Source organism: Mustela nigripes, chromosome 4 (assembly GCF_022355385.1).
Source record: "Mustela nigripes isolate SB6536 chromosome 4, MUSNIG.SB6536, whole genome shotgun sequence".
Classification (NCBI taxonomy): domain Eukaryota; kingdom Metazoa; phylum Chordata; class Mammalia; order Carnivora; family Mustelidae; genus Mustela; species Mustela nigripes.
Genome location: NC_081560.1, coordinates 150,615,711 through 150,639,601, shown reverse-complemented (window position 1 = coordinate 150,639,601; position 23,891 = coordinate 150,615,711). Strand labels below are relative to the sequence as shown.

The 23,891-nt window shown below is 51.9% G+C and overlaps 1 protein-coding gene across 1 annotated transcript in view; it reads left to right on the top strand.

Annotated features, from left to right (window-relative positions):
* ANTXRL (ANTXR like) overlaps positions 1-23,891 on the top strand; it is a 61,138-nt gene extending 37,247 nt beyond the window's left edge. The window contains exons 4-15 of the mRNA XM_059397689.1: positions 2,164-2,245; positions 2,348-2,381; positions 3,431-3,510; positions 3,587-3,655; positions 3,995-4,075; positions 4,170-4,230; positions 10,438-10,536; positions 11,789-11,858; positions 12,420-12,510; positions 16,470-16,553; positions 17,999-18,076; positions 23,664-23,891. Coding sequence (XP_059253672.1) covers positions 2,164-2,245; positions 2,348-2,381; positions 3,431-3,510; positions 3,587-3,655; positions 3,995-4,075; positions 4,170-4,230; positions 10,438-10,536; positions 11,789-11,858; positions 12,420-12,510; positions 16,470-16,553; positions 17,999-18,076; positions 23,664-23,891 — 1,057 coding nt within the window. The remainder of the gene's footprint in view (positions 1-2,163; positions 2,246-2,347; positions 2,382-3,430; positions 3,511-3,586; positions 3,656-3,994; positions 4,076-4,169; positions 4,231-10,437; positions 10,537-11,788; positions 11,859-12,419; positions 12,511-16,469; positions 16,554-17,998; positions 18,077-23,663) is intronic.

Sequence of the window (23,891 nt, the reverse complement as noted above, 5' to 3'; positions counted from 1 at the left end):
TGAACTCAGGAGCCCTAGTGTGCTCACGAAGCAGCTTGCTACTTCCTTTAGCACCAGTCCAGAAGGGAAAGAAGCTTGGGGAGACCATGTCAACCTCAGGGATCTTTGGCAGTGGAGGATGGGACAGAGCAGGAGCATCAATCAGCAGAACAACTTTTCAAAACTCAGCCTTACCTGTTGGAGGATAGTGTGCCTTCCTGAGGGATCTGGTAGCTTCTAGAAACCCTGCCCATCACATTGTGAGTGGGATTTACAGTGACACCTCCATGGGTGTGCCCCACATTCACCCTGGGTCTTGGGGGGTCCCCCAAGTCTGTGTGCCCAAGACAGTGATGATTGCAGAGAAAGCCAGGCCATACTCATGGGACTAGCAAAGCAGCATCTCCCACCATATTCTCACCAGATGGGAGACAGAAGAGGCCTGAACATGGCCTGTCAATATCAAGGACAGAGGGCCGAAGGTCATGACTGGGCTACTTGGCTTGTGTCCTGCCCCAGCCAGTGGCTGACACTCAGCACAGTGGCTTCAGAACAGCTTGTGGCTGCCTTTAATATCAAGCCCAAATTACACTTAACCACCTTTCAGATTTTTTTTTCACTGTTTTTTTCTCCAGCTCCTTTAGGTGTAGGGTTAGGTTGTGTATTTGAGGCCTTTCTTCTTTCTTGAAAAAGGTTTGTATTGCTATATACTCTCCTTACTGTCTTTGATGCATCCCAAAGATTTTGAACAGTTGTGTTTTCATTTTCATTTGTTTCCATGAATTTTTAAAATTCTCCCTTAATTTCCTGGTTGATCCATTCATTCTTTTTTTTTTTTCAGCATAACAGTATTCATTATTTTTGCACCACACCCATTCATTCTTTAGAAGGATGCTCTTTAGCCTCCATGCATTTGAGTTCCTTCCAACTTTCCTCTTGTGGTTAAGTTCTAGTTTCAAAGCATTGTGGTCTGAAAATATGCAGGGAATGACCCAAATCTTTTGGTACCAGCTGAGACCTGATTTATGACTCAGGATGTCATCTCTTCTGGAGAATGCTCCATGTGCACTGGAGAAGAATGTGTATTCTGTTGCTTGGGGATGGAATGTTCTGGATATATCTGTGATATCTATCTGGTCCAGTGTGTCACTTAAAGCCTTTATTTCCTTGTTGATCTTTTGCTTAGATGATCTGTCCATTTTGGTGAGGGGAGGGTTAAAGTCCCCTAAGGTGACTCCAGGATGGCTTGGGGCTACTTTATTTTGATTTTCTTTCTCCTTCTTCTCCTTCTTCTCCTTCTTCTCCTTCTTCTCCTTCTTCTCCTTCTTCTCCTTCTTCTCCTTCTTCTCCTTCTTCTCCTTCTTCTCCTTCTTCTCCTTCTTCTTCTTCTTCTTCTTCTTCTTCTTCTTCTTTTGAAGTATAGCTGACCCACAAAGTTATATTAGATGTAGTGTAGTATAGTGATTGCACAATTCTATACATATGTTACACTCACCACAAGTGTAGCTACCATTTATCACCATACAACATCGTTACAGTATCATAGACTATATTCTTTATGCTCTACCTTTCATCCCTGTGATTTTTTTTCTCACTCATCTTGACCCATTTTAACCCTCCCTCCAACCCCTACCCCTCTGGCAACCGTCAGATAGTTCTCTATGTTAATGAGTCTATTCCTGCTTTTTTGTTTGATTGTTGCTTCTTTGTTTTGTTTTTTGATTTCACATATAAGTTAAATCATGTATTTTTCTATCTGACTCAATCATTTAGCATAATAACTTCAGATCCATCCATGTTTTTGTAAATGGCAAGACCTCATGGTTTTTATGGCTGAATAATATTCCTAGATGACATAAACCAAACTTTCTTTATCCATTCATCTATCATTAGACACTTGAGTTGCTTCCATATCATGACTTTTGTAAATAATTTTGCAGTGAACATGAAGGTGCAGATATCTTTTTGAGTCAATGTTTTCATTTTCTTTGGGTAAATACCCCATTGTGGAATTAATGGATCATATGGCAATTCTATTTTTAATTTTTTGAGGAATGTTCACACTGTTTCCCAGCATGGCTGCACTACTTTCCATTCCCACCAGCACTGCATGAGGGTTAGCTTGGACTCATTTGAATAATCCACACCTCATACCACCACAACCCCTTTTCTGATTTTTTTCAGAAATGAAATACGTGACAGTCTTGCTCAACTCCAGAATGTAGTGCCTTCGGGAGCCACAAACATGCAGGAAGGATTTAAAATGGTACTGAAACTAGAGTTCTGAGGATTTCTGCTTTATGGAGTTCTTAGAGTGTTCCTGGGTCCTCCCACTGCCCTCCCCCAATACTCCTTCATTTCCTTGCAGGCAAATGAGCAGATTGAACAAGAAAACACTAAAGGTAAGTTGCTTGGTGACTTCACTGTGGGCAGGTGTGGGGCAGAGCAGGCCTGAGCCTCAGGGAGGTCTGGTGCAGACACTCGTCTTACTTACTATCACTGACCTTACTATCATTGACTCTTGGAACAAGGTGCTGTCCTCTCTGGGCCATGGGTCCCTCCTCTGTGCAGGGAGGATGAAAACCATCCCTAGTGATGTGTCTCAGAGTAACATGGGGCCATACATGTACCTTCTAGGTTCGTGGTAACTGAGAGGTGCTTGAACTACACTTGGGCTGCCTGAACAAGAAAACAAAAAAGCTAGGGGGCTGAGAGAAGACAAGATTCCATTTTCAGAAAAAAAGCGCTGGATTTCACCCTTGCTGCACACACTTTGTCTCCACCACATTTCTGGCCCTGGCTCCTTTCCCTTCGGTTCCTTCCCTCTGGCTAATGTCATCCTGTGACTGTGTCCCCAGCACTGGAAAAGGCTGTCCTCTGCTCAGAACCGTCTTCGTCTAGACTGCAGGGTTACAGCCCTTGCCGGGAAGGAAGTGTGGGCCTGGTGGGGAAGTGCACTGAGCTGGCCATGGGGTCCACAGCCCGAGAGTCTCCACCTTGTCTTCTGGACCCCTAGGTGCGCAGAAAGAGCAGGACTTTCTGAGGGCACTGCCCTGAGCCAGAGCCAGGCTGTCCACTGCCCTGCGGGACATCTGGTACAGTCGAGTCTGGCTGTCCGTCCCTTTGCTCAACTGAAAGGCTGATGCTTGTGCAGTAAAGTAGCTGGAGTTACCTTTCAGAGCAAGGGTCGTACGTCTGGTCATAGTGACGGTTCAGTAGGAAGGGCCAGAGGGAGGCTCAGCGCTGTCATCTATAATGTAGGCTGGCTAAGGCCCTTCTCCCTCCAGGGCTGGGCTGCTAGCCCTCCAGACATCGCTGATGGTGGGTGCTCGGGTCGGGGGGCCTTTCCTCTGGAGGAGGAAGTGTGCGGAGCAACACGGTGCTCCAGCAGCCTGTGGAGAGTCACCCTGGGGGCCTTTACTGATCAGGCCACTGCATGCTGCTTCTGCAGGGAAAAAGATTCCCATCGTGATTCTCTCTCTGACCGACGGAACTCTGCTGCCACAGCCCTTTGAGGATACCAAGTTCGAAGTGAGTCGCATCCATTGTTACCAGTATTCTGCTCCACATAGCTGGTGACTTATACTCAACACTTTCATTCTCTTAGGCTGAAGAGTCTCGGAGACTGGGGGCCACTGTTTACACCATTGGTGTAAAAGACTATAGGAAAGACCAGGTAATTCCAAGCAGGTAACCAGGGGCCACCTGTGAGCCTAGATGGAGAAAGCTTTCATAGGCAGTTTTCCCAGGGTTACATGAGGATGGACATGTAACCCACCACTAGTGTCTGGACAGCAGATAGCCACTGCAGAAACAAATGACAAGTGTGTAAAACCTGCTGCCAGTGGTGCTGGTGGAAGGGTGTTCCCTTTCTGAAGGGTGGGCTGCTGGCCAATGCCAGAGTCTAGCCATCGGAGTCTAACATGACTTGAGGGAAGAGACTCTTTCCTGGGATGGGGACTTCTGTGTCCTCAACCTCTGGCCATGGGCCCCAGGCACCTCCTCTGTCTTATAGCTGTTGGAGATTGCTGACAGCCCAGACCACGTGTTTTCAGTGGACAATGGATTTAAGGAACTACGAAACATTGTAGGAAAAGTGAGTGAGGGATGAGAGAAAGGGAATGGGGTGACATCTCACCACAACCCCCCGTTACGATCCCTGACCTGCCACCCGCCTCCCTCTATTCCAGCTCGCAGCTAAGTCTTGTATTGATATTACAAAAGTGGAGCCTTCCTCCTTCTGTGCAGGAGGTAAGAGCTGGAGTCACTGTTGTCAACACGGGGCGGGGTGGGGGCTGTGTTGTACGTGCTGGTTGCATGGTACACACGGTGGGAGCATGTGTGCACTGTGAGTGTGTAGTGTGTGTATGCAAGGGGTGGTTTAGAGAAAGGTACATGGGTTATAGAAGTAAGTAGATCTTTCTGTGAGGTGTGCATGCCAGGGACCGTCGTGCAGGTATGTGTGTGACTCTGTTTTTTGGGTTTTGACGTAATGTACATACGCCTCTCTGCATAAGTTTAAAATAGTACAATTATTTCATATGCACATACGGCAAAATGACTACCAAAAAAGTTTCATGTGGTAATTTTTTTAAACCTGAAAACCAAAAATGGAATACATAACAAGAAAAAAATATATATTTACAAACCTTCAACAGAGAACTGTAAAATGAAATCTGAGAATATATAAAAAGCACAGCACAACAAGAATAATTAGTGACCACTCCTACAACACAAGTCCGATTCAGTATTTAAAATATCAGTGTAACTTACCACATCAGCAACGTGCAGAAGAGAAACATTATCTCAATGGATGACTAAAGAATTGGACACAGTTCAATGGCCAGCGTCATATTGGGAACACAGCCAGACAGAAGGCATCCATACAGATACAGCTAACATCTCATCCAGTGGTTATATGGGAAACTCCTCTCCCTCACAACTGGAACTTCACAAGGGTGCCCTCTCCCCATCCAGGGGTCTCTGTGTCAGTCTGGTGAGAACTCCTATGCAGTGACTACTGGGACAGAAGCCCCCTCTCTGTAATGGGCTCTGTGTGTGCCCACTGGGGATCAGTACAGCGGAAGTGGAGGGAGAAGCACATTTCTTCCACTGCTAACAGCACTGAGCTGGATCTAGCCAGATGCAGACCCAGAGGCCTGCTCTGGCCTCTGCACTCCTAACTGTAGGGGCATACTGCCACAGACCATGGGGTCAGACAGACCTGTGTTCACATCTGGTTGTGCTGCCCATGAACGTGCCACCCGGAACAAAAAACTGTGTGCTCCCCTCTTGTCTCCCAGAAGTAGCAATAATAACACCCATGAGCAGATGTGAGATGGAAGGCCAGGGGATTTTATGAGGACTGGCACAGGGTCTAGAAGTTGGTCAGCCCTAAGCAGGAATAGTGGTACTAATATTCCCATCATCATGGTGCCCCTGACCCCAGGGCTGAGGCCATGTGTGGAGGGTGTGGGGAAATCATCCCTGATGAAAGCATCTCCAGCCAAATAAGCTGTGGGCCCGCAACTCTCTGATTCCTCCTGTCTTCTGCACCAACCTGCTGCGTGAGGAGGGAGGTGGGCAAGAGACCCCACGCAAGTAGGCTCTTCTGGTTTAAAGCACTGAGCTGTGTAGCTGACCTGACAGCTTCGTTTCTCTGATTATGTCCCCTAGACACGCACAGGCCATGGCGTCGCAGCAGCCTGTCAAACTGCAGGTGCAAATGGCAGTCATCGTCCGTCCCCCATGGTGGCCAGGCCGGGGTGACAGGTGCCTGCCGCACACCCACTGACAGCTTAACTCAGCACTCCTGTTCTGACCTTTTCAATTGTTGCCCTCTTGAGGAAGCTGCCACAACGTGACAGTCACTGAGAGGCCAAGCTCAAGGCAGGATCCTGGACCCCAAATGAAATCAAAGGAGGCATTTCATCAGGCTGTCAGTTGAAATAAATCAGTGGGTCAGGGAGCCTTGGGAAGCAGACAGGGGACGAGCATGAGACTCAGGACCTTTTCAGCCCCTCAGGGTGCTCTCCAGGGTGAGGCAGAGGCCTCTGCTAGCCTTCCTTCCTGCCTGGTCTCCAGCCCATCCTCGGCTCAGTGCCCTCCGATCCTGTGTAGGTCTTTGGTGTTAGTGTGACTTGTGTGAGTGACTGGTCGTTGCATGGTGAATAAATCCCATGGCCAGAGCACCTAGAAAAGCTGGCAGGGTGAGCACAGATTCATAGTTTCTCCACTGTGGTGGCTCAGGCTGGCATCTCCTACACAGGGCCCGAGGGTACTGAGCAAGCCTCTTCCCAAACCCCAGCCTGGCCTGAGAGTGTGAGGTCCCTAGCCCCCATCAAGGCCAGGCAGGTCTTCCCTCAGCTCTAAGGCTGGGGCACGGGGTGACACTGGGCTTCCTGCAAGCCCCTCTGTCCACTTTCCCGGGTTCAGTCCACCCCTCCCTTGAGGCCTCACTCCCAGGAGTCTGCCCCTTGCCCCTTCCCTGATTCACTGGCCCCTCTGGATTCACACAGCCCTTGGTCTGTCCCTCTCATTAGTCACCTGCTATGACTTTGCCTTGGCTGTGTCACTGTTTATTTTTACCATTCAGTACTTTGATATTTTCTCGGACTTTGTGAAGGAAATTTCCAAACCTACAGCAAAGTGGAAACACCAGTACAAGAACAACCACATCTCCACTACCTGGGTTTTACAGTTCATATTTAATATCTGACCATATTTCATTATAATTTTGTCTATCTAGTGCTCTCTCTGTGTCTTGCAAACACACCCATCTATGCCCACACACAAATACAGACACAGTGCATCTTAATTTTTTGTGCGTTTCAAACCAGTTACAGGCATCAGGCTACCTCATCCCCAAAACCCATCATTCTGTATGTATTTCACTGTTTACACCGATATTTGTTAAGAGTTCTCTTTTTTAAATTGCAGCAAACTTTAGTGTATCATTTGATGACTTCTGGTAAATGCACATCTCAGGAAGACAAAGAGTTTACCACTGACCCCAGAAAACCCCTCAGATCACTTGCCAGGCGATCCTTGCCCCCCTGCCCCCATCCTGAAGGCAACTGCCCTTCTCAGTTTTTCTCCCATAGGCTAGTTTGCTGCTTTAAAACATCCTCTCGGTGGACTCATGTGGTACGAACACCGTGTTTGAACATCATGCTTGCTCTGGTACTCTTGGCACGGTGGTTTGGAGATTCATCCTTCCTGTGTGTGTGCTGGCTGGACTTGGAGTTTTGTGTCAGGGAGGAAGGCTGGAGGGGGCACCTTGTCATTCTTTTTTCTGTGACTGGCCCAGAGCGAGTCCGTGGTGGCACGTAGCAGGACCCAGGGCAGAGGAGGGCTCTCCTCAGGGATCCAGCGAGCAGGGCTGCACTGTGTGCAGAGGGCAGGGCGGGCTGTGTGGGGCAGGAGCCCCCAGAGGGGGAAGGCAGGACCCACGGTGCTGGGCAGAGACACCTTTGCCACCAACGTGGGTAGCTGCTATCCATCTACCATGATCAAGCTCCCCTTTCATCCCATCCTCTGTCTGCCCGAGATAACTACCATAGACAGTTCATCGTATGTCTATACAGAGCTATCTAAATATGCTTTCCAAGGATGTTTTTACATGAATGGGGTCTTGCAGCATGTAACATTCCCCAACCATCAGCACATATTCCATTCTACAGATGGAGGAAGTTTCTTTCACCAGTCTCCCCGGTCAATATTCTGGTTGTTCCTAACGTGGCTACAGCAGGCTGTGAACACCGTGAGGCTCACTCTCTGTGGGCATGGGTCAGGATTCCCTGGGTCAATCCCACAAGTAGGATTGCTGCATGAAAAGGACACATGGGATAAATATTGGTCAGTAGAGTCGGATTTCTCCCAAAGAGCCTGTGCTGAACAGCAGGGGGTATTCCCAGAGCCTGACCCTCCCCAGGGCAGTCACGTCCACTTGTGTGACCTTGTCAGTCACATGGTCAGTGGGTTGCCCTTCCTCACTGCTGGTTTCCTCCTGGCCTCCTTGGGGAGCTCCTCTCTCTGGAGCCCTGGGCGGCCCACTGTACAACTTCTTCTCCAGAAAGAAAATTCTCCATCCAGAAGGACCAGTCTCCCTTCCAGGGGATCTGGGTCCTCATGCCACCCAACCGCTGCGATGCAATGGCCCCTTGTGTAGGAAATGCAGCTCCCTCAAGCCGATGTTAGTCTGTGCTTCATTTTCATCCAGTGGTGGTTACTGTTTGAGGAATTGGGTGGGGGGTCTTGGAGCAGAAGGCGCAGTTACTGGACAGAGCAAAATCCTTTAACTCCACATCTCTTCTGCTCAAAAATCTGAGCCCATCACCCTGCTTTCCACTTACAGAGTTTTGCCAAAGTGACAGGACCCTCTGAGAGCAGCAGTGCCTGGGGACACAGATGGCACTGCTACAGAGGAGTGATGATTGAGGAGGGCCCCGAGGGCTACAGTGCACACCTCATGGGAAGGGGGCATGTGGGCAGAAGGACAGTGTGCAAGATTCCCGAGGAGTGCAGGCTCTGTGAGGTCCCAGGCTGTCAGGCAGCCCTGCCCTCAGCGGCTGTCCTATATCCTGGGCAAACTGGTGATAGCTGCTCAGAACTAAGAGAAGAGCAGAGACAGCAGAAGGGGGACTTGCCTTGGGCATATGAGATCAGACCCTAGCCCTGTACCTGCCAGGGATTCAGGGAGAGCCACCTGCCCTCTCTTAACCTCAGCTTCCTTCTGTGTAACTTAGGGCATAATGCCTAGTGTGGGCATGTTGGGAGGTGAGGGAAAGTATAGATCAGCCCATAGAATATGCTGTTCGTGGGGAGTGTTATTTTGGATGAACACCGGCATTACACACCTTGGCCTGGCACAGATTTGCCCACTTCTGGTTCCTTCTGCCTGTTTGCTAGTGGCAGGAAGAGTCTACTTGCTGTTTTGGCCTCCTCTGGAGCCTGATCTCACCTGCAGACACACACAATCTGATGAATTTTCCCTTCTCTGCCTGTGTCTAGTAACAATGTGGGCTATGCGTTTACAGTTCTGTCTTGCAAGGAAATACTTCTTTGCAGTAAAAAATCCTGGGTTGTAAAGTGTAAATGCTACTTCTGTGATACTGAGGGGCAGCAGCTACTCTTGGGGTGGCCCTAGCTGGGCTGGCAAAAGGGTTCACAGGAGACAATCCCAAGTGCTCCTTCCTGGCCAATCTCAGAACCCTGTGTCATGGAGGGTCAGGTCCTCAGAGGTATGACAGGGAGCCTGGCACAATCAAATTCAAAGCAGCATTGTGAGATTTGGCAACTGTGTGTGGGAGAAGACACGTCACTTAGAGACAACAAGTCAGCCCTGAGTGGGCCAGTTCCATCTGTCAGGGGCCAGGCTGGTGCCACGAGCAGGAGGGGTCAGTCGGGATGAAAGGCTGCAGTGTGGGGTGTGCTGGAGTAAAGCAGGTGCTGGCCACGGGGAGTGCTCCCCCAAACTGAAACTGGGCAGTGGCATATGGAACTACAAACTCACTGATATCAGCTGTTCCTGCTTTCCAAGAAAGCTAGTGATCTGGATTACTAAGGAAATGTGTGGGCTTTACAATGCTCTCATTTTTGGAAAACACCTGAAAGCCTAAAAATCCACATCAACAGGCCAGCGTTCGGCCACGGGTCTAGAATCTATGTGCTTCAAAGCAGAGCAATTGCTGACAGTGCCCTGATCAATGGAAGCTTCGGGGAGACGGGAAAAAGGAGAAATTGGGACAGCCGGTCCAGTTCTGCTAATATGAAGAATTATATCTAGAGAGTAAATTGAGCTAGGGCAAATCAAGCTTCAGGAAGGAGAGTTAGCCCAGCTGGGACAGGAGGCAGTGGTGGAGGCTAATGACCTTGGCCTTGCCGCTGAAGACCTGCATGTTAGCCTGGTGAACTCCCAGAGGGCCAGGCCCACCAGCTGCCCCCTGGTTTTGCTTCAGAAGCCCAGAAGCTCCAGGGGAGCTGTAGCACCTTGTTTGGGGTCTAAGGCCTTCACCTGTCTCCACACTGATAGAGGAAGTGTTTGCTGAACCCCACGTGGGTTGGTTGTAGCCTATCAGGAGGAGGCAGGGGAAAATCATCTGTAGAGTTCCAGAACCACGGCAAAGACAGGAGCTGTCCTTCCCTGGGGGATTCTTCTCCGCAGGGTCACAGACTCAGAGGATATGCAGAGCAAGAGGCAGGGGCTCTGAATGGGCTCTGAATGTCAGGAGTGGAGGTGAGAGGCCCCCCAAGAACCTAAGCCTCCCCTGACACTCAAAGTGCACCCTTGGTGACACCGGGTGAGGATCTGGTCCAGGGGAATCACACGTCTTGGTTTTGACATGTTTGCTTCCTCATAGGAATCCCTAAGCATTCCATTTTGGGGGTGGCCTGCCATGGAAGACAGAGGTGCCCTCAGACCCGCCTCACACAGCCTTTTGAATGTTGTCTTTGCAGAAAACTATGAATTGATGATTACTGGAACAGGCTTTAATAACGCAAAAAAGAAGGATGAAGTTATTTGTAAATTCATCTTCAGCGAAAATAAGTCCTTCAGTAAGTAGCCCCATTGGTGGTGCCTCCAAGTGACAAATCCCCCACCTCAGGCTGCCTTCCCCTCAGCCAGCCAGGCCTTCAGAGCCCTTGCTGACCATGCACTGTGAACATTGTGAGGATAGATCCCCATGGACAAGGGGAAGGAGGGATCTGACCGAGAAGTTGGGAAGTTCATCAACCCCAAAACACAAGAGCCTCTTGGAGCAGGGCTTTCCCCCTACTGAGAATGGCTCTGGGTGCGGGGTGTGCCCCAGAGCTGCTCTCCCCTCCCTTGGCTCAGCATTCACTTGCCTTGAGTGACAAGGACCCAAATCCATGGAGATTGCTGGTGGAAACAGAGGCAGCCCTGGGGCTCTGAGCGTGGGCCAGGTGCACTGGTAGCTTCCACGGAGGGTAGATCACCTGGGTTGGAGAGAGGCTGCCAGCTGCCAGTCCCGGACCCTGGAATCCTGGCACAGGCGTATGTCACATGTGTGACCTTCACCAAATGAGGAATCTATTCTCAGCCTCTCTTTTCTCTACCGTAAAATGGTAGCTGAACTAACTAAGCCATGTTGCCTATGTAAACCAACGTTTGGGAAACAGGCTCAGGCGTACCTCTGTAGGGTCGAATGGCTTGAGGAAGTACACGGGTGGACAGGCAGATGTGCCCTCAGTGCTGAAGTGGGTGTGATTCTCCCCAGAGATCTGGGGGGCAGGAAGACTTGCTGCGTCATCCTTTGCCTTCCCAGTCACCCCCTGATGCCATCATTTGACCTAATTATAGTATGTTCAGTGACATCTTCCTGCAGGGCCATCTGGTCAACCCAGAGCTACTTCCAGCCAATGCATCACTGCAGGATGAATGTTTCAGTCCCCTAAGGGAAATAGTGTCTCTAAAGGTCAGGACAGGTCCCCCATTCGTCAGCACCTGCCCCTTCCCCTCCACTCTCTGTGCCTTCCGTTGCTTTTTGTTGTCTCAGAACTTGTCACTCTCTGCATCTACATTTATTTTGTTCTTTGTTAGTTAGTTTTTAGTCTGTCTCCCTCCAGTCCCTCAGATGTAAGACCCTAGGGAGCTGGGACTCAGGCTGCCTTTTCCATTCAACCAGAGCATTGCACAGGCCTGGTGCACAGTAGGGGCCCAGAGGAAGGCAGAAAGAGAAGCTGGTATCCGCCAGAGTGTTAGCTCTGCTTGCTGGGGACCAACTGAAAGGGAAAGATGGGTGGGTGGACATGCCATTAACAGTATTCTCTCATGATTTTCATTTAGGTAAAAAAGCCACCACTGTGGAGGAAAACACCGTGATCTGCCCAGGAGTAAAGATAGATAATCCAGATCAGTAAGTGCTCAGGTCAGGGGCCACACATGTACAGTTTCCATCACTGTAAGGTATATAGAATGTGGCATGCCACCTGTGCTGGGGAAAACATGTCTCTCCGAGAAGGCTCAAGGCATTGTCAACACTTGTCCTTGTTGGTGGTCACACAAGATGCTCAGGGACCTGCTGTGGGGTCTCTGCTGAGGAGGGAGGATACTGGAGATGATGACTCCAGGAATGGTATCTCAGTTCCAGGCAGCTGGTGAGAGCTAAGCCAACATACTCTGTAAATGGAGAGGAATCCAATGTCACCAAGCCACTCTCCCTGGGAACTTAGCCCATGGCCACAAGGACATCTGACCTCATGTAAGGCTCCCTATGCCTGGTCAGTCTTCACTGCAGAGGTTAAACTCAGGTGCTTATGATGAGCCCCTCCCTTTCCCCATGTCATGTGCTCACTGGTGACCCCACAGTGCAATGAGCAAATCAGTGCAAGGAGAGCCACTGGCTATGGTTTGAGCAGAGTGCAAGAACTGTGCCCACCCAGGCTGCTGATCACTTTCTGCCATTTCTCTGCTTTAGGGTGGTCTTCGTTGAAGTCAGCCTAAATAATGGCATCAACTTCATCAGCAGCGGTGCTAACATCACGAGCAAGAACTGCGTGAGCCCCAGGGTAAGACTTCAGCCTCCCTCCTGGGCTGTCCAGAACACCTGCGCTGAAGAAGCAGACACCCTGGGGGGAAAGAGGGAAGGACAGGGTGCCAAGGGCCTGAGTAGTGGCTCCTGCAGACAGGCAGCTGGGGCAGCTTCTCATAGCCAGCTTGGGACCCTCAGCCTGTCATCAGCAAGCTGTCCCCACACTCAGGCTTCTCAGGTGCCCTGAGTGGGACCACAGGAGACCCTGCAATGCAGCCACCTGTCCCGGCCTTGCAGAAACTCATGTCACTGGAGGCACATGAAAGAGGACAGCCAGAGCCCTGAGCCTAGAAATGGTGCGGAGCCTCTGACACATGCCTCCCCCCTTGCCACCTCCCCTGGCCCAGCTGTTTTGGGGGGAAGCTCAGAGCTCCATCCTTCATTCCAGACAGGCAGCTGAGAGAGCCTGGGGGGCTGTGGGCTAGGAGCCAGAGTCCAGGACCTCTAGGACACTGGGACACTCCAAATCCAAGTCCTGGACACAGGACATCTAACGGGTGGGGCCAGGTGCTGGTACAGCTGGTACCTCATAAGCTGGTACAGCTGACATGCCCATTACTGGCCCAAGCCCCAGCCCACTTGGGAACCACGCCCCCCGCAGTCATTTGGCAGAGACCATCAGCCTCCCCTCTACCTCCACCGCTTTCTTGTGATCCTCAGCTGTCCCTCTCTGCTAGCGCTCTCTAACCCTACTCTCCTGCAATGGAAAGGGAAGCAATCAGGGCTGTGGGAAGGGCCTGGGGCTCAGCTCAAGGACAGGCACATAAGCAAAGAAGGTTCTGCTCCCAGGTTCCTCCTCCTCAGAGCTCCATGTCTTCTGGATACCGGGCATAGGGCACCATGACATGAGCGACAGAGAGCGTTAGGATGGAGAAGACAGCTGCCTGGGAGGAGGGATGATGGTGCCTAATTGCCACCACCGTAGTGTCTTGTCCCAGCCGGGGAGAGTCCCAGCAGTGCTGACAGTCCTCCGACTGTGTCTTCATTTATGCCTGGACATACATTCCTGAATCAGCAGACTGACTCACCCATGTGCCCATCAGGAGTCCCACCAACTCACAGCCCGCCCCCTGCAGACATATGTCAGAAAGACCTCAGGAGGAGCCACACCACCCTGGGCTCTGACCCTGCCTCTCCCTTCAGCTGCTTTGTCTCCTGGACACAGACCCTCAGTCTTCTCCCTCCCCTGCCTCTGGGAAAGGAGACCACTTAGCTTAGGGCAGGGCTGTGCAGCATGTCCGCCGAGGGGTGTAGAGAGGACTGGCTTTGTCCCACCATGGGGATTCTGCTCCCTGGTCAGGGCTCTGGGACAGAGCCTCTGAGCAGGGCTGGTGGTGCACTCTGTGGCCCAGGGCTCTTCAGTGGCTCTCTGGGTGCTGTCTCTGTTTTCCAGTCTTTAGTGTTTCCTGGGGTGGGGAAATCGGAGGTCCATGGGAACAGGTGGATGGGGAGGTCTGGTGTGGGTACTAGGGTATGCTCCCAGTAAGAGGTCACTCATGCCCACCCCTGTTGCTGACATGTGTGCTTTCTGCAGAATGCGCCAGAACAGATTCCACTTCCCGTTCCAAATGTCCCTCTACTACCAGTCCAGCCTGCCACACCATCACCTAGCAAAACATATCTTCCAGATATGAACCCTGTCGTCTTGGCTGGGATCGTCATAGGCCTGGTCTTATTCCCGTTTCTTATCTGGTGCATCTGGCGATATTGCTTCAAAAAGGTAAGTAACATCTCAAACATAGTCCCATTCCTGGCACCATGCCAATAGCATGAGGGACTCAGCCTCCCAGCCTCACCCCCAGATTCTGCCTGTGGCAGCTGCCCATCAGCAACCAGGTCCTCACAGGAACAACCAGAGGCACAGCCTGTCTTCTGCTCCCAGGCAAAGACTCACCATGTGTCTAAGGGCCGCCGGCCTCACACATGTCTCTGGAGGTAGCCTGTAAGCTGCCCTGGACGCTGGGGAGAAGCCACTCCAGGACCCAGATGCCAGGGAGGCTTCACAGCAGCCAGGCTTCTGGATACTCAGACAGACTGAGCACCAGACAAGGCCTCTGGTGTTGAGGGAAGAGGGTGGGTCTTGCAGGAGGCACTGAAAGCCCCAAGGGAGAATCCTGCTGGCTGGCAGGGGTCCTGACCTCTGGGACAACTGAGCCTTAGACACCAACAAGAATCTTTGCACTCATCCAGGATGTCTGGCCTTCCTTCCTCCTTGCTAAGGGCCAGGGCATGCTGGGCCCCTTGCTGGCCATAGAGGCCTAGGAATGGACCTGCCACCAGCCTTGCCCTCAGGAACTTACAGTCCTGTGTCTTTGTCTGGATGGGTATCTGGGGGTGGAGGGTAAAATGTCACCTTCATAGTGTGTGGCAAGCAGAGCCTTAGCAAAGGACAAATACTGGTCCTGGGGGGAAGGGAGGAGCGTAGACACACTGGCCGCTGGGTTTGAGAGAGCCCCGGCCGGATCTGGTGAAGGAAGAGGGGATGACAGATGGTGGGAAAGGACAGAACAAACCTGCAGGACACCTCTCCTGCGGGAGAGGTGGAGCTCCCTCTGCCACTCCCTCCTCTGCCACGGACCAGGGAGCCTAGTCCGGCTGTCTCCCCATGCACCCTCCAGGGAGCTCCGATCCCCCTTGATAACTCAGGAGCCTGAGGCTCCGGGTGGTGCAGCTGGTTGACCAGAGACCCATGGGCAGTGGCTTGCAGAGTGACACTCCAAAGTCTGTGTTCTGTCTAACTGCTACTTTATAGGGACCCCTCCTGTCTGCATGGTGGAGCCAGCTCTCTCCATGCCACTCCAGCCTGTGTTCATGTCTCTTTAACATTCTAGAAAAAGGAGATACCAGCGGTGCATATAATAGAAAGGGTAAGTCATGATTTTGGTCCTGTTGCGGTCTGCTCCCTCGATGCCCACACTGAACTTCACACACAAGGGCTCCTGCTGCCTGTGGGATATTTGCATCCTCTGCCCCAGCACCTCCCAGCTCCCTGGGCAAAGAGAGCTGGCAGAAAGAAGAGATTAACCGAGGGACGGGGGCAGCCTCAGAAGGACTTGGGACTCATAACACCCTTCCCATGTGTGCAGCTCTGCTGCTCCAGGGCCTTTGCCCCCGAATTAGCAACTTGAGGTAGCCCGTTTCAGCAAGCACTGGGATCCCTATTAAAATATATGGACTTTGGATCAATTTCCAAAGGACTGTTTGAGAGAGTCGGGTGAACTTTGAGAATAGGAACCTTAGACTTCAAACGTTGGTCCTCTGCCTGGACTCTGATGTATGTTGGGCTGCATATTGTTGATCTCCATCCCTGTCCCCTGGCAGGGCCAGGAGCTTGGCTAGGGTGGGACTCTAGGGACATGAGGGGCTGTGGAGGTTGGAAGGTGTCTTACCTGGCATTGAGCTGGGAGACAGACCCAGTCCAGGTGAGCACAGTGAACCAGGGTCAGGAGAGCAGACTTGGATATCCCAGGGTGGGGGCCCAAACCAGGCCCCAGAAGAAGGAGTTATATGGGGACTCAGTGTCCTGAAGTGGGTACCCGAGCCTGATGGCTGGTAGGAAGCAGGCCTCACCGCCTATGGCTGTACAGGGACTGGGTGCAGTGCCACGTGCTGAGAAAGGATCTGCCAGGGTCAGGTGAGTGCGGCCCTGTCCCCTGCCAATGCTCCCACCCAGACAGCCCTCCTGTACACTGCACAACCCCAAGACTGGGCTTCTCCCCCAAGGGCGGGTAAAGCCATTTCTGCAAACAAAAGGAGTTTGCTTATTTTCACATGGAGAACACTGTCCTGGTGCAGGGTGCTCCTCATTTGTCCTTGAAAACTCTCTTGTGCTTTTTTGAGTGGGCAGAGCTTGGACAGGTGCTAAGAGGTTAGATGACATGGGTCTACACTGAGGAGCTGCCAGACCCACGAGCAGACTCTGCTTTCTCTTCCTAGGAGCCAGCGAGGAAATGTATGGAGTCATGCCCAACGATGGTCATCCCCTGTGGGTGCCAAGGAGGCGGAATAAGACGGATAGAGGTGAGACGGGCGTTAGAGAGGGTGCGGTCACCCTGCAGGTGGGGCTGAGGGAGAATGAGAGCAGCCACTTCATGCTCCACAGGCCTGGACCCAGAAACTATGGCTGAGGTGGAAATGAACTTTACTGAAACTGACATTGATCCCTTGGCACTAGAGAAAAAGCAGAGAGAACCCTGATCCCCAAGCCCAGGAGAGAACAGAAAGGGAGGGCTTCTGCTACCACTACCACACGGGGCCCAGCACTAGGGTCTCCCCCTCGGCATGGGCCCAGGTTTGCAGACGCTGGTAGCTGGCTACAGCTTGCCAGTCCTGGGCTTGCTCAAGAACTGCTGAGCAGCTCCAGCAATGGCTTGGTGTTCAGCAGCCAGCAGGGGGATGACGAAACACAAGCTCAGTCATAAACAGGCTCCCACGGGTCAGATGTTATGTTAGTCACCGTACAATACATCATTAGTTTTTGATGCAGTGTTCCATGATTCATTGTTTACATATAACACCCAGTGTCCCGTGCAATATGTGCTCTCCTTAATACCCATCACCAGGCTCATGCATTCCCCCACATCCCTCCCCTCTAAAACCCTCAGTTTGTTTCTCAGAGTCCAGTCTCCCCCTCCGATTCCCCCCGCTTCACTTCTCTTAATGTTCTCCATGTTATTCCTTATGCTCCACAAACAAGTGAAACCATATGATAATTGACTCTCTCTGCTTGACTTATTTCACTCAGCAGAATCTCCTCCAGTCCTGTCCATGTTGATACAAAAGTTGGGTATTCGTCCTTTCTGATGGGGGCATAATTTTCTGTTGCATATATGGACCACATCTTCTTTATCCATTCGTCTTTTGAAGGTCATCCCAGCTCTTTCCACAGTTTGGCGACTGTGGCCATTGCTGCTATGAACATTGGGATACATATGGCCCTTCTTTTCACTACTTCTGCATCTTTGGGGTAAATAAGGAAATTTTTTACAGGAGAATTCTGAGCAGGTTTGTTCACCATTAAAAGTATCCAGAAATACCAGTGGCTCCTGCAAGCCTTGCATTCGTCCGCTCAGCTGTGTGAGGGACTGAGCTAACTCCATTGTCCTGGGGACCCAGTGACATGAAGAGACCAGAGCCTCATGGAGGACAAGGTCTGCAGGAAATGTTCTCACTCCAGGACGTGCTAGGCCCCCACCCAGTGAGGGAGCCCCCAACCCTACAGGGGGCTGTGAGGACAGGAATGAGGAGGCCCCAGGCAGCCCAGCATGAGGAAGACATGTTTCAGACTCCAGAGACCCCAAACACACAAGGCCACCAGGCCCCTGCCCCAGATAGACGCTGCAGGGCTCCCTCAGTGTGTTCCTGGGGACAGAGCCCTCTGGGACCATCTCAAGTCAGAGAGGACTATACCCTCTGGAGGTGACCGCCATGCCTACAGCTTCCCCATGGCCACATCTGCTTTTCAGGGCAAACTGGATACCCTGTGTGACTTTGTTCAAAGCTGCAACCAAGTGCCATTGATATGGTGTCAGCCTAAGAGAAAGGTAAGCAGGGGCACAGGGATGCTCTCCATGGGCCAACAGGCCTTTGCTCTTTGCCCTTGACCGTTGCACTCTGGGACTGTGGGTCAGAGATTGTGTCCAGGCACCTTCCAGTGAGGATGCCAAGATGTGGAGAGGTGGTGTTCATGAGCCTCACAGGCCGATTTGGGTCTGGCACCTACATTTTCATGCACATCCTCTCCAGAATAACAGGAAAGTTCTTATGACCCAGCGCCTCCAAACTTAAGTCAAAGAAGCTGTAAAGGGAGGCCAGCCAGAGTTCTCCTGGCCCTGACCATCATCCCTCCCCACTGAGCTCCCCACTGGAGGTCTGCTGGCTGCCCCCATCCACTGAGACTCTCCTGCATGGCTCACTCTTGTGCCAGGACTAGTGGAGGGCATGGTGACACCCCCATGTTGTTGGCCAACACTGAAAGCTTTTACCAGGTAGTAGAGTCCCTCCTTGTGTCATTGCCTGTGACAACAGGGAGAAGCCAGCTTATTACAGGTGCCCTCCATGGAACTGAATATTAGTGACAGCTTGTTGTTCTCAGATCTTCCTGTGGGCCAGCTGTCAGTCTAAGAACGCTACATATTTTGACTGTGTACTCCTGCCAGCAACTCCATGTGCAAGTGCTACTAATATGCCCTTCTTTACAAAGGGAGAGCTAAGGCACAGAGGTCTAGTGACTTACCCCAGGTCACAAAGCCTGGGAGTGGCAGAGCTGGACTTGACCTGGCTCTACCCCTCTCCTTGCCCTGCCCCCGTCAGGTCAGGATCTTGATCCCATGATAGTTACCCCACAAACACCACAAGGCTCAGACTGAGGGCCCACGAAGACCATGCTCCTGGCTCACCATGGCTGACCATGCAGAGGGTCTCAGACCCTTTGCACAGACTGGCCCAGGGGCCTGGAGAACATTGAAGTCCCCAGAAGCCCTAGTAAGAACCACATAAGTCACTTCTTTGGATCAGGCAAGCACGGCTCTCCCTCGGTACCAGGTGGGCATTTCGGAGTCCTGGGCAGGCCTGAGGGGCTTGGGACACTGCTGAGGAGACACCCCCGATGCATGCTGACCCCCAGCAGGGCCACCATGTAGTGTCAGAGGTGCCAGGGCTCCTCTGGGGCTGGGCTCTGGGCTCTGGGTCTGAACAGGGCCCTCAGTCCCAGCCATGCTCACACAGAATTCCCTTCTCCATCTGATTCTCCCGGAGCCTCTTCCCAGAACCGCAGCCCCATGATGGTCACATGAGCACCACACCAACCCTGTACCCTGAATCCACCCAGCGGTGCCCACTCAGGGCGGAGGGATGGAGCAAGACATGGAGGGAGGCCTGAGACCAGATGGAGAACAAGGAAGGGATACCAGAAAGGGCCATCCTACCCATCCAGGTGAGGGCAGGGTGCTGAATGACCTTCCAGAAGGGTCACATTCCTAAGACCCCAGATGAAGGGTGGCAGAATTCAGACTCACGCATTGTGGGGCACTGCCAGCTGCCCACAGCTCTGCCAGACCGCTGCCATGCCAGCTCTGGAGCTTGCCCAGCCCCCTCTGTAGCCAGGAGGGACCCTGTGTGTGTGCCGATGGCCAAACACTGTCCGAGAGGTCAGGAAAGAAGCAAAGTCCAACGGAGAGCAAGTTCAGCACCCAGGGCTGTCTGAAGTCAATTCTCTCATCCTGAGCAGACCTGGGAGCCCATTAACTAAGCCCTGTGGGAGGCGGCTCCCTCCCCATTCATCTGTCCCCTCCTGACCTTGTCCCTCCAACCATCCTCCTGGAGTCCTGAGTATTGGTAGGCCCCCAGGACTGCAGTATGTGCAGGGTTCTGGCACCTTCTCTTTAAGCCTTCAATGCACTGGTCCCAGGCCCTAGTCAACCAGAAACCAAAGGGTCTGAATATCACTGGGACCTGCAGTCTCTGCATACCAACACGGCCCCAAGCCCAGATCCCCAGCCCAGGCTGCTTGGGGTTAGAGATGGGCGTGGCCTGGGGCTTCCACGTGGGAAAGCAGATAATGCAGATGGTTATAAAATGACTAGGACTCTCCGCACCACCACCCCTACTACCTTTAAATCTCCAGATTTTTTCTAAAAACTTTCCTTTCTAAACTGACTTTCCCTATTGACATATACAAATGGTACAGCAAGACTCAGTCTAGTTGCTTAATCTTGACCCAAACCCTGAGATCAGTGTCTCTTCACTCCTTGCCTTATCCCAGAGCAGCGCACTAGTTCACAGATGCTGGTACTGTTAGTTCTGCCAGGTAAATCAGGCCCCCTTACCCTCCCCCACCGCAGGTGCTGCCCACAGTCCTAGAACTGTATCCCGGGGTGTGTAATCCGTGTGCCTCCCGAGAGGCTCTGCATAGCAGCTCCTTTCAAGGGACTGCTCCTGCCATTTACACAAAGCCCACAGACAGGCTGGACACTGTCCTGAGGGCTCTATACAACCGACTCCTCCATCTCCCACACCTCCATGGGAGAGAGAGCTGAGGCCCACACAGTTAAGTCTCCTGCCCAGACTGGCCCCCGCGTGAAGCTCTTAGGACAACACCAGCAGCCCAGTGCCTTGCGGCCATATGACTCTCTCTCTCTTCTGCAATGTGGTCACTTCTCAGCATGTCACAGCTGTGGAAACTGAGCCTCTGAAGTTAGTGATGGACTTGAAGTGACAGGGTTGTGGAGGGCTGCGGCAGGGCAATGAATGGCCCTGGGGGAGGCTCATGTCCAAGTTCATGCTCTGACCCTGTACCAGACTATGAGGGCAGTAGGGAAACACGTGGAATGTACTTCTGTCCACAGTGCAGTGTCTTAGATGGGCAAACAGTTGTGGATGTCAACACCTTACTTTCCTAATGTGCTGCTGACAGACCTTGGGCATGTTTGCCAGAAAAGAGTTTCTCCAGGGAACAAGCAGAGCTGGATACAGATGGGCCTTACAATGCATTCGTAGTCCAGGAGCTCCTGAGTCTTTGACCTTACCTACAGAGGGAGCTGCACCAGGGATGCATGTGTGACAAAGCTGGGACATGGCTTTACACCCCCCCCGCCCCCCGGGAAGGCTGAACTGACAGGCAACTATCAAGCCAGTGAATTTGGGGAAGTTCTCACATGTAACTCTGGGATTGTGATAGCAGCTGGCTCCCCTGTGCTCTGCAACCCTCCCTTCTCCCTAACCCCAAATTCACACAATCTCTCTCTCTTTCTCTTTCTCTTTCTCTCTCTCTCTCTCTCTCTCTCTCTCTCTCTTTCTCACACACACACACACAGGCATGCCCAAGCATGTGCAAGGACACGTGCACACATGCACATATTCCTCATGAAGTAGCAGGAAATGCAATAATGGTTAAAATAATAATGCTTTAAAGCACCGGAGGTTAGGGCTAGCAAGCGACTGTTTGCCAGTAGATTCAAGGATAGTCCTTCACCTGTGCAGGCCTGAGCTGACGGAAGAAATGAGGGGTCACTGGCTTAGATCATCAAATGGTAAGAAGGCAGAGAGGAAGGAGACCCCTCTCAATGACCAAACTCCTCCACTCACCCCTTGACACTTGCACCACAGATTCAGGGTCTCTGTGTCCCTCCAGGGTTCCCAACACATGGGGCCCCTCATTCCTCCCAGCTACCTGTGGGCAGATCCAGCCGGCAGCTCCCAGGGATAGGCTTAGGCATGGGGGAGAGGGTGGACCTCAGTACCGATGCCCCACAGTCATCTCTTAACAAAATCAGAGGGACCCCCAGCAGTTGCTAGGTCTAGAATAATCTGTTCACATTCTGGAGTAAATAAGCAGAAATAAAAGAGGTAGAAATAAAGATAAGATACAAGATTCCAATCTATTCTCAATAGCAGCACTCCCACGCATCTGGGCAGCACGAGTGTACTGACCTATAACGAAACCACAGAGCTTTACTCATCGCTAGAAAGATTTGAGAACATGAAAACCTAGACCCCGTTGCCAGCTTTTCCTAGAGGAACTCATGGGCTTAGTTCTCCTTTAGTGGAATTGTAAAGAACATATTTAGGAAAAGCTGATTTTAAGTTTACACACACACACACACACACACACACACACACACACACACAGGAACCGTTAAGAATAGTTTAGAAGTTTTTGATGTGATCCTGGGGCAGGGATGGAGCTCGGGGGTTGCTCGGAGGGGAGGATCCCATGCGGTCTGAACTAGGGGAGTGCAGAACAGGTGACCAGGGGAATGGACACAGCCGAGCTGGCCTAAACAGGGAGCCTGAGGGCCTGGATGGTCCGTGGGTACACAAGAAGGTGAGAATGGACAGGTGACCCGAGACACATGTGGCTCAGGACAGGGTCTGGGCCGAGTAGACCCTAAGGCTGGGCCTGATGCCCTGGAGGCTGGGGAGAAGGAGGCAGGAGAGGCGAGCAGGGATAATATGGGGAGCCAGCTGGAGGGCAGCCGCAGAACACACGCCTGGGCTGTGGGTCTGGGAGTAAGAATGGCCAGCTAGGGAGTAGAGATCTTAAAAGGGATTGCTGATAAAGGATCAAAAAACTTGCTATCTGCAGAGAGTTCAAGATTCTATTCAGAGTGGTTACCGTGGGTGGTTAGAAAACAAGCAACTTCTGTTTCCTTGTGCACATTTGTCTGTATTGTCTGCATTCTCTACAACGATCAGGAAAAGCAAAAATACTTACCTGTGAAAGATAAAATATTAACCTAATGGACACTAAGGTGATGTTGCATAGAATGTGGCCTAGAAAGTGACAGTTTAAAATGTATGTGAGTCTTGCTGTCCCACTAGCAAAAGTTACCACAAGGAGTCCTTGCCCATCTCTGGGTTCGTCTCCACTCTGCACAGAGGGGTGCAGGTCCCCAAGTGTGTGTTTCTCAAAAGTTCAATTGACTAAACTTCCTTGTGGGTGTGAAAAAGGATAAGGTCTGGCTCCAGGTGTCCCAGGTTCATTGAGAACACACTTAGAAACCCAATGGGTCTCAGAGGTTTTAGGTATGTTGTTTTTCTAATGTAGCTATACTAGGAGGGAAAGCCAAGGTCATTCTCAAGGGTTTGGAAGGATTTTTTTTTTAAGATTTTATTTATTTATTTGTCAGAGAGAGATTACAAGTAGGCAGAGAGGCAGGCAGAGGCGGGGGGAGCAGGCTCCCTGCTGAGCAGAGAGCCCGATGCAGGGCTCCATCCCAGGACCCTGGGATCATGACCTGAGCCAAAGGCAGAGGTTTAACCCACTGAGCCACCCAGGCGCCCCTGGAAGGACTTTTAAAACGAGGGTGATGATGATGACAGTCCCAATAAGAGAAAGCAGCTGTCCGGGCCCTCTGTCACTCACGGGCACTCAAGGTAACACGTCGAATGAATGAATGACAGGTCCACAGAAGTCCCAAGTCTGCCTCACTGCACGTGAGGACTGAAGGGTCTTTCTGGGGACCAACAGGCTCCCACAGATCCAGCAGAGGGATCAGTGGGGATCTGGGCAACAGGAACAGCATGGGCTTAGGTAGAGAAGGTGCTCGGCAGGCCCCAGCAGCCGGAGAAAGCCCAGCGTTCTGCTCCAGCGCCATCTCAGCGACCATCTCTCTCTCCTCTTCCCTGCAGGGCCGCTGCTTCAACTTCACCCTAGTGAAACCCCTCTGCAGGCAGTTGCCCTGCAGCGGGAAGGTCTGCCTTCCGTCCAGCCAGGCATGCTTCCCCATCAACAGCTGCTACTCACGGTGCCAGCGCCCCATCCCCACGTGCTCCCGGCTCCCCTCCCGGATGCTGCCGCTGATCTCTACCCCGACCCGGGCAGTCTGCGGAACCACTTTGTCCCTCCCGCCCCCTTAG